Below are 11,126 nucleotides of genomic sequence, written 5' to 3' on the forward strand. Positions count from 1 at the left end.
GCCAATCATATTGCACAACTTTTGGTGGCTGCATTTCCTACATTACCACAGTGATTACACTTCTAAAGAAATTAACTGGGTGTGAAGAACTGCGGGATATTTGAGGTTATGAAAGGTCACACTGTTCTTTTTCTCTGTTTGGCACCTTTAAATTCTAACTGAAATTCCAAACATATGAAATCAGGAATCACGAAGCCAAATACAATGTCTTATCGTGATTTTGCACTGTTACAAATTGAATAGTAAGTGTTCCTTGATTAGAATTGGGAATGGAGACAGCCTGTTACAGTTATCTTCAAAGTGGAGTAGAATGTAAAAAAAAAGTTTTATAGCTACTTCATTCATAATTCTGAATACAAATTACTGACAAAATTTTGTTCACAGGGTTACACATCCTAAAATTATTAAAAAACAAACTGCGCAGTGTAACAGCATGCAACAGATCAAAGTGCAATTCTATCCTGAACAGTTTTTTTAAAAAAAATCTTTAAAGTATTTAATGGCCAGTTTAAAACTCAGGAAATTCGATTTGTGATTGCAATCATTCAAGACTAATAAAGAAGTTTCAATCAATCAGTCTTACAATATTTAATTTTTGTACTACATTGTCTCTTAGCAAGTACTCAATCGATCTTGTCCATTCTGACAACTGAATCATTACCACAGATCATCGTTTAAAACTAATTCCAAACATCATCAGCATCCTTTATAATTCCTGCTCAAAATATTCAACGTATCTTGTTTAAAAATGCTGCATTATTAATTACCTTCCTTAAATCTCATTATAAAATTATATTCCCATTGTTAAGAATTATGACTGGCACAACTGGCATTAAAGAAAAAAATCCTATTTTGCAGTTGCACTGGAGTTGCTGCTTGTTAAAAAGAGTGTCTGTAGTTCAATTTTGCTGCTTTAATGTTTAAAAGTTAAACTTAAAATGACCTCCATGAAATAGCATAATTTACTATGTTTTATGTTGATTGTTGTTTCACATTTACTGATGTTAAGGGGCTTCAATCTGACACAATGTAGCCAGCTCACTGACCATGAGTACAACAACAGTGATTATTTGATATGATTTATGAAAATAACTTCAGCTACAAATTCTGGATTAGACAGTCAGTTAGGTCAGGTGGCTGGATGGCTGGTTTTCGATGCAGAGTGACACCAACAGTGTGGGTTCAATTCCTGCACCAAAGGTCACAAAGAATGACTTTCCTTTTCAATCTCTGCCCTTGCCTGAGGCATGGTGACCCTTAGGTTAAACTACCTCCAGTCATCTCTCTAATGGTCTATGGTCTGTAAGACTATAGCAACTTTATTCTGGATTATAATTTTTGTCTAGAACTGTTGCTTTGTGCAGGATTTCTAAACTATGAAATAAATGCTGCAAATCCTCAAGACATGTGGAGCATGTGTGTGAACATTCAGATTTTTCAACTTCCAATAGTCAAGATTTTACACTTATACATATATCTACAGTACAAATTAAAAGATTCAACTGGACCTTACCTCAGGAATATGCGGCATACTGAAATGTAATATGGTTATACAAAAAAAAGGGAAGAAAAGACTATCACACCCATCACGTTCCCTCCTATGCGAATACTTGTTGGGGACAGCATATTTGCCTGGATAACCAACAGAGGAAAGAGTTGGGATAAGGGGTATTTTTAGAATGGTAATCTGTAACTAGTAGAGTGCCACAGGCATCAGTGCTGAGGCCAGAACTAATTACAATATACATTAATGACTAGGATGAGGAAAGTGAATGTATTATCACTATGCTTACAGATGATACAAAAATAGGTGGGATGGGAAGATCACACGATGAGACAACAGCGGGATATGGGCAGATTCAGTCAGTAGGCAAAAACTTCGCAGATGGGACGTAATGTAGGCTTTAGGGGGCCTTATGCATAAATCATAAAGCTAGCATCCAATTCAGCAGCTAATACAGAAAAGGCAAATGGATTATTGGACTTTATTTCAAAGGGAATGAAGTATAAAAATGGGAGCTCTTACTAAAACTATACACGGCATAAGTCAGACCACACCTAAACTACTGTGAATAGCTTTGGTGTTCTTATCTAAGGGCAGATATACAGGGACTGGAGGCATTTCCTCTATCTTGTTATTTCTTGCGAGTTGTTCTGATGAGTGCAAGATGAAAAATTTTTACAAAGCATGTATTTTTTGCGAGAACAGTTTGGTTTGAAATATTTGCATTCTTTTCACATCTGCATTCTACTTTTACAGAAAAAAATTTCTTCTTTTGCATTTGGTGTGTCTTTTTAACTGCAACAAGTTGATGGGATCTGGAATTCTCTGAACTAAAAGGCAGTGAAAATAAACAATAGTAACTTTTAAAAGAAAATACTCAAAGGGCAATGGGGTGGAAGTGGGCAAATGAATAGATCTTTTAAAGAGCTGTCACAGACATGATGAGTTGCATCTTTCATTCTGTATTATACATTTCTACAAAGTTATGAACTCCTCAATTAGACAGAATCATTGTTCAACTGCCTTCATTAACCCATCTGCTGTATGACTTCATCCAAACACATTTCCGTTGAAAAGGGCATATATGTATTAAGCACAGCAGTATGCATAGTATTTATTCACATTACATAAACAGTACAACTTATCAGTATTGATAAAGCTTAGTTGATGGATGTACAATACATGGACTTTCAGAAGGCTTTTGAGTAAAGTCTGCTACAGAAAGTTATTTAGCAAAATTAACGCTCATTTTGGAGGGAAAAAGTAGTAATACTTAGAAGGAAATGTTTTAGTCATACTAGAACTTCAGTTTGAAGTATGCAGGTCAAGTTGGACCAAAATGTGTCATTCACAAGTTTTATTGTTTTTTCCTTCTGGGATGTGATAGGTGGTAACATAGTGACATGGATTAAAGATTGGCTAACAGGCAGACAACAGAGTGGGAATAAACAGGTCATTCCTGCATTGGAAGGATGCTGCAAGGATTGTTGCTTGGTCTCTAGCTGTTCATAATATATATCTGTGATTTGGAGGTGAGGGCAAATATAATATTTCAAACTGCAAGGATAATACAAAGCGAGGTAGGAATGCGTGGTTTGAAGAAGATATAAAGCAGATTCAAGAGAAATTGGATAGATTCAAAGTGAGCAAGAACATGATAATTGTAATATAATGCAGAAATATGAGAGGTTATCTACTTTGGTAGGAGGAACAGGTGTATAGAGTATTTCCTAAATTGCAAGAAGTTAGAAAACAGACATACAAAGGGACCTGGGCATCCTTGTCAATAAGTCTCTAAAGGCCAACATGCAACAAGTACTTAGAAAGGCGAATAGTATGCCAGCTTTTATTACAAGAGGATTCAAGAGCAAGAATAACAAAATCTTGCTTCAATTGTATGGAACCACTTGCTGTGTTACCTGAGGAAAGCAAGATATTATGGCCGCGGACGGAGTGCAATAAAAGTTCACCAGACTGTCCTCTGAAGAAAGATTAGGCTTGTATTGTCTACAGTTTTGAAGAATGAGAGGTAATCTTATTGAAATCTACCAAAATATGAAAGGGACAGATAGATGGAGGAAAGATGTTTCTCCTCCTTGGGGAGTCTGGAGCAAAGGGTCAATTTCAAAAGATGGGGAATTCACTTAGATGTGGAGAATTTTTTTTTTGTTTTGCAGAGTCATGCATCTTTGGAATTCCCTGCCAGAGGAGGCTGTGGAGGCTTTCCAAAGTAAAGATTAGAAGATTTCTAAATACCAGTGATATAGGGATAGCGTACAAAAAGGCACTGAAGTGGAAGATCAGGCATGACTGTACTGAATAATGAAGCAGACTGAATTGTCTACTTCTGCTCCTATTCTCTCACTTCAAATTTGCTATTCTCCCAGCTTGTTTATTCCTATCTATGATTATCCATCAGTACCCCAACACACAACTGTGAAGGAGAGAGAAAAAGAGGATGAACTATGAGATTGACAGAGAGATGCGCAATAGAGAGAGGAGGAGATGAAAAGAATGAAAGAAAACAGATGACAGTGGGAGAGTGAGAATGAAAAAGAAAAGCAGAGAACCAGAACCAAATAAATTACAACAAACAACGTTGTGATTTTATTTGTTTCTCAACAATTATTTGCTTTTAAAAGTCTTGAAACATGTAATTATACTTCACTGTACAAATGCATCTTCTTGGCTGAAATCAAAACTCTAGTATTTGATAGGATTATATTAATAAAAAGAACATATGGATCATATGGAATAGTAAGAATTTAAAAGAAAATCATGCATATTCTTAGAAATAAATGGAATGCAACTAAAACATTTTCTCCACATTGCAAATGATCTAACCTGTGCTGCAGCTGACAAATTCATCTGACCAAGGTTAAGAAACTAAATTAACAGATAGCCGTGGCAGTCAGAGCCATGATCTTTCAGTGGTGACTCAAAGTTATACTGTAAAGATACTAGTTTTCAGTAGAAAGCGAATCAGTACAGAATGCACTTTTTAAGATGTATTTTTAACTGAACTCAAAATTAAGCTGCAACTATATAAAGAAGCAACCAATATCAAGTTGAAGAATGCAAAAAGAACAGTTCTGTCTTTTGCAAAGCAGCAAACAATGGGTCGAAATGATTAGAATCATAGAATCCCTACAGTGTGGAAACAGGCCTTTCGGCCCAACAAGTCCACACCGAGCCTCAGAGCATCCCACCCAGACCCATCCCCCTATAACCCACCTAATCTAGACATCTCTGAACACTACGGGCAATTTAGCATGGCCAATCCACCTAACCTGCACATCTTTGGACTGTGGGAAGAAACCGGAGCACCCGGAGGAAACCCATGCAGAGACGGGGAGAATGTGCAAACTCCACACAGACAGTCGCCTGAGGCTGAAATCGAACCCGGGTCCCTGGCGCTGTGAGGCAGCAGTGCTAAGCACTGTGCCACCGTGCTGCCCCTAAATTATGTTTACAATCACATTTAAAGGCCACAAGATTATTGGAAGTTGGATCTCAGGCCTCATTATTATTCTGGACCAAGCTGTTGGAGCTGAATACAACTCTACTGACTACTTCCTACAGACAACACATCAAAGCAGGGCCGCATGCTTCACTAGCAGTGACACTCAGGCAGGTTTGGGGAGGAATAAAGAAAAGCTGCCATGAAAGCATACAGAGCAAAGTACGCACGAGCTCTAACCCACATTACCGCTAACTAATTTCTTGATGTGAACCTTCAACAGGCATTAGGACCCTAATTTACAGTTTAGCAGTGGGATCAACGTTTGCACAAATGGGCCACAAAATGCACTATTGACAAACTGGTGCACTTTTTGTCCTATATATGCCCGAAAAGCAAACATACCAACACCAAATTTCTAGTATTAAACTTGTTTCACCAACAATAAAAGTATGTTCACTCAACCTATGTTTCCACAGGTGGCAACCCAAAAAACCCTGTCCACAATTTGTGTAACTCAGCAAGCAAGGAGCCAATGGTATTTCAAACTGAAGTCATGTCAGATAGGAGATTATAAAAAGTGTAAAAATAATAAGGAAGCAACTATCATGTACAGAGTGTTGCTGCTCCTTTCCCACCTTATTTGATGTTTTCAGAATAGGAACTTCACTCTCAGACCGCATTTTGTTTTCAATTTCTTCCCAATTTCTATCTTCATTTTTGAACAAAATCCTGCAAACAGAAAGTTTAAAATGTCACCACAGTAACTGTACAAAAAGTAGAAATTTTTTTTTGCCCCTAGCATTTTCATTTACTTATGATCTTAACTAAGTCTTTCCTAACACCACATAATTATTCTCAAAACAGAATGGTTAGTTCAGAATTTTCATGTAATGTTTTAAACTGTGCAAAATATTTTGTTTCCTCATCACCACTTGCATCTCACCAGTCAGTGAGTTTTGCTACATGGACTTGTTAAAACAAGGGTTTTTGCAGAACACATCCTATAACACTTTCACATGATGAAAAACAAGGTCACCCCCTTCTTTATTTCTTCATTATAATTGGACATATTCAATTAGGATTATGATATTTCCAACAGATAGAGATCCTATAGACATTTTAAACATTAAATAATCAATCTGATGAGAGAATTTTGCCATGTACTTATTGTTCACATTTTAATATGCTAATTATATTAAATATTAGTTATTTATACATGATTTTGAAAAGAGGAAAATGGTGGCTGAATTTACAAACTTAGTTGGGTGGTTTAGTGGTGTTAGTTTGCTAACTTTTAAAAAAAAAAAAAAAAAAAAAAAAGATTTTGTAGGGAGTGGAATGTGCAACTAAGCCATTAACAAACATTTTTTGTCCTGTTGATGTGATATGTCTAGGATGCAATGCATCCAGGACCACATTTTCAGGTACGATGTCTGTGTAATGCGTATCATTGCAGAAGAATCCTAATTAATTTAATTACATAGATGCTGTGGACTAAGCCACTCAAAATGTTTTCATATTGAATACTGTGCTGAAATTACTCGGAGATCATCGTGCAGCTTGAGCTCCAAATATACAAATGAAATTAAGCACATAATCTATTGTGAAAATGGCTTTTGGATTCTTCAGTTATATACATTGATTTTCACAAATGCAAACACAAACCCTATTGGAACACTGTACATGAGTGATTATGAAACTGCTTATCTACATCAGCCAGTCGAATAGAAGAACATAACTACTTGGTACTCTGGAGATCTCGATGCAAGATCCTTTCATAGTTCTACCAATATTAGGAAGGTAGATTACTAAACAGATTGCACATAAGGCTAGGTTGAATGTTCCATTAAACCATGGGATATTATTGCTCCTGCAATACATGTACTTAATAGATGCCTTGGATAACTATACTACTTGCAATGTTATAAAATTCATTTTTAATAATTACAAATACAGATATCTAATGACTTCAGATATTATATGTTGAAAGTTACATTGCAAGGTTCACTGGCATCATTGTTGGGGTGCACAATCTTCAGAATATCTGCCCTACTGCACCATCAGAATAATATGAAAAATAGAATTTATATTAGAACAAGGACCTAGGATTATCTAAAATTAACACTTCGATTTTAAAAATCAGTACAGACTAAGGTTTTAAAATTAATCACTAAACTCCAGAGACATCATGGGGTTTTCACTACATTAAAAGGCACTACAAAATGTAAGTTATTGTTGTGAAATGGTTTGGAGCTTCAATTAATAGGCACAGCATCACCTGCAGCTCACGCTTAAACACCAAAAAATCAAGTACCATAAATTGTGTGATCTGCGCTCAATTCACCAGTTATGCAAAGCTGTACACTGCACTCTAGTCTTACTGAGTTTACAGTGAACTGAAGTTGTAGGTTTAAGTTCAGAGCTAAGCCACCAGGTGGACAAAGTGCCAGGGTAAACGAAGGCCTTACAATATGGCATACCCTAACAAAATAGCATTAGTAGAGAAAAATCTGAATCATTTTTATGTTAGAGGTGTGTCTCAGAATAACCTGGAAAACATAAATAAACTGCAGATGGCTGCAAAAATAATAGTTTTTAAAGAGGCAAGTATTGCTTTGTTCCAGTAGATTTATCGCCCTGCATTTACATATATTGACAAAACTGCCTTACTGGTTCATATTCCAAGTAGTAGAAGATTTATGACTGTGCAAACTTAAGGTGGTGCAGAATCGTTAGAATTGATGTGAAAATCAATCCTCCTATTCTGAGCTGTGCTGCCCTTCAAATCAATGATCTAAATAAACTGAATACCTTCTTCCCTTGAAAGCAACTTACATTTATAGCAAAAAGACACATATGGCATCCTCAAAATTCATAGGAGAATTCTGGTAGCTATGCACTTCATACAGATGGGGCAGTCTGAAATGTTGGCTGCCAGCGATTCAGAGGGAAAATTATCACAAAACTGTCAGCATTGATCTTTGGCTCAGTAGTGAGGATGACTTTTTGGGCACAATTGGACTGAGACTACCTAAGCCTTGCCATAATCCAATGGTCAGGTCATTGCTAATTCATCACTACATGAACAGTAACGTTTATCAAATCACTGGAGAGAGACTGATCACATGCAAGCTGCAGCATGCAATGGTGGCAGGTTCACTTCTCTGCAGAATACGTGAATCAACCTGGTTAACTTAAAAAATTGAATGTTCCTATTTATAAATACAATATGGGTAATTTTTCCAGGCTGGCAGGGACGGGAAGACCTAAAAATTACAAAATTCTGTCACGCTTGCAGCCCAGTACACCCCTGCCTTCTTTTAGCTTCCCTAGGAACAGGTAGGGAGGGAAGTTGGAACAACTGCAGCTGAGGTGAGAAGATAATGAAAATTATGTGCACAGTCCGTGGGACATCATGGATAGGCTTTGATCAGTTACTCTGGAGAACTCTATACATGGCCAGTTAAAGAGGTTAAGTTGTAAAGCAGTCCTTCTGTCATTGTTTGCTTTTTGGAAGCCAGACTAGCCACTGCCTCAACTATCTTCAGCTCAACTTCCCTGCTGCCAGACTTCAGCCAGGCATCGAAACATCTAATGAAACTTCAGTGAACACCTCTTAGAGCCTAGGGCAGACGTTCAACTTCAGCAACTGCTCAAGATCCAGGAGCATCACCAGAAGTAGCAGCATCCTTCTATTCAGCCACAGGACTCTCCAGAGCGGGAGAGAGAGACGTTAAATGAGATGCTGCTAGAAGGAGATGTGACCCTGAACCAATGGTTTACAGAGGATCAGAAATGCGCAAGCTCTAGTGTCCCAAGCAGCTCCGGCTTTTGCAATAGTTGATATCTGCAGATCCGTGGTCTTAGACAGCTATCCTAACTGAGAATTGGCCATACAATAAGATGCTTGCCCGTCCCTGGAGGCCTAAGTCTCAAGTCTCCCCCAAGTGTGTGCCTTTGCCTCAAACTGTGCACTCTCAATTGAGGGGAGAGAATTCAGGGAGGTTAGAATGGTATGAATAGCTTGCAAACAAAGAACTGAAGGTAATCATTTGGGGAGGGTGACTCTGAGGCAAGGTCACAAGAGGATAATCAGGCTGAGGGGAAGTGAGAGTGAGTGTCAGTTGCTCAGATGGCATTCAGGGAAGGAATAAGCAATGCTTTAAAAGTGTGCTAACTTGAGGTTTGCAATGCAAAAGAATGCTGTGCAAGCTGGAGTGTCATTTGGTACCTAAAGGTTCTGTCCAGATGTTCATGGCACATGGTCTCCAAACTGTTGCTTCCCATTGCATGCTTCATTAAAGAAGCCTTCTTCTTCCAATCACCATTGTGACGGCTCACCTTACGCCAAAACCTTCAGCTGAATCTCCAATTAAAAGGAGGAAACCTGGGAAACACCCTTTGCAGAGTTTCTCTCAATTCCTTTAAGTTCAGCAGCCTTAAAAAAACAACTGCTGGTAATCCTTGCTACAAACAAAATATTGGAGGTCCTACCAAACCCCAATTTTTGTTTTAAGTTTGCTTATAGCTCTAATTAAAAGTGGTGCAAAAATTCCTCTAAGATTGCCTGATATCACTTGCCTAGATTAAACCTGGCCATTCCATATTGTACCCAAACACTTATGCAGTTTGTATCAATGTGAAGTTAGTACCAATTCTAATCAATGCACAATGTACAAGTTTAAAAGTTAAATTAGTCAGCTATGTTTCTCTTCACTTTCTCCTCCCATTAACAAAAGGTGAATATGTAAAGTTTTTAGATTACCTGATCTTCAGAGCAGTTTTCTCCATTGCATGCCTAATTTTTTGAGACAGCTGGGATACAGAGGTCAGCATCAAACTATCTAAAACCGCCTAATATACAAAACATATCAAGGAGAGAATTTAGTTATAAAATCATAGAAAGCCAAAATTAAAAACATAACTCAACTACTTTATTACATTAGCCCAAACATGATATTTTTATCCAAAAATCTCTCATTAGCTCTGTTGGTACTCAAAGACACATGCGGCAGCAAAAGGATGGTGCTTGTCACTGATTTTAGAGATAGCTACTCAAAACAATTTAGCACGCAATGGCATGGATATCACCTTTCATGATGTTAACTTGGGAAAAAAAAGTACTGCAGACGCTGGAAACCAGTAAGAAAATCAGAAATTGCTCGAAAAACTCAGGTCTGGTGGCATATGTGGAGAGAAAGCAGCGTTAACGTTTTGGTTCAGTGACCCTTCATCAGTTCTGATGAAAGTTTTTCTAGCGATTTCTGATGCTGTTAAACTTGAGTATGATACAAGTTAAAAGGGATCTCTAGTTATTGTGTAACAGTTATGTCATCAAGTATTATAAGCAACCAGTTAGACTGAAGAATTTCCACAGACAACAAATCAATGTTAAAAACATTGATTACTCCTTGCTAAGAAAATGAAGGCTGAGACTTGCATATAGGATTAAGGTAAAATTAAAAATATCAAAACTTTTAAATACTTTTAAATAATATGCAAATTTATCACTTTTTGCAGTGTGATTAATAGCTTAATAATCACATTTTTAAACAATTTGATTATTTTTAATGGATGCAGTCAGAAGAGTTCAAAAGTGCACACTATTGGCAAGTGTAGGATCACTGACAGCTACTTCTGGATTTCCATGTTTATGTGTGCACATGCAAATTCCAGAAGTTTCTGCTAGACTTTAAGACAGTGAATGCAAATAGTTTAGCTATCTTACAATCTTAAAATCTAGAACAAATAATTCGGACTCTAAAATGTTAATTTGCCAATATATAGCACCTCTAGAGTGCCAAATGTACTTGGCAAAGCATTAAAATGAGATTGAGCCAAAAATGAATGCCAAGTCACAGGAGGAAATACGAGATGTAATGACCAATAACTTGAACAATCTGTATGTTTTAAGTGGGCTTCAAAAGGAGAGAGATGGAAACAAATGTCAGAATGCGCTGTTTCGTTACCTGAAGGTACAGCTGCCGATGGTGGGAAAAAAGGCTAGTCAGAGGAATTGCAAAGTTACAGGTTATAAAGGGCCAAGGTTATGAAAAGATTTAAATACAAGAAGAATTTTAAAACAGAGGTGCTGGGGGAACCAGGAACCCACGTAATTCGGCATAAAATGAGGACAATGGTGAGCAGGACCAACTGTTG

The 11,126-nt window shown here is 37.3% G+C and overlaps 1 protein-coding gene across 12 annotated transcripts in view; it reads right to left on the bottom strand.

Moving 5' to 3' along the window:
* The window catches only part of cep170aa (centrosomal protein 170Aa), a 128,822-nt gene that overhangs the window by 9,880 nt on the left and 107,816 nt on the right, over positions 1–11,126 (bottom strand). For all 12 annotated transcript variants that reach the window (XM_048601222.1, XM_048601223.1, XM_048601219.1 and 9 more), the window contains 2 exons: positions 9,733–9,821; positions 5,603–5,696 (listed from right to left, as the gene is read on the bottom strand). In XM_048601222.1, the coding sequence (XP_048457179.1) occupies positions 5,603–5,696; positions 9,733–9,821 (183 nt within the window). The remainder of the gene's footprint in view (positions 1–5,602; positions 5,697–9,732; positions 9,822–11,126) is intronic.

This window comes from Rhincodon typus, chromosome 9 (genome assembly GCF_021869965.1).
Source record: "Rhincodon typus isolate 14 chromosome 9, sRhiTyp1.1, whole genome shotgun sequence".
Lineage (NCBI taxonomy): Eukaryota > Metazoa > Chordata > Chondrichthyes > Orectolobiformes > Rhincodontidae > Rhincodon > Rhincodon typus.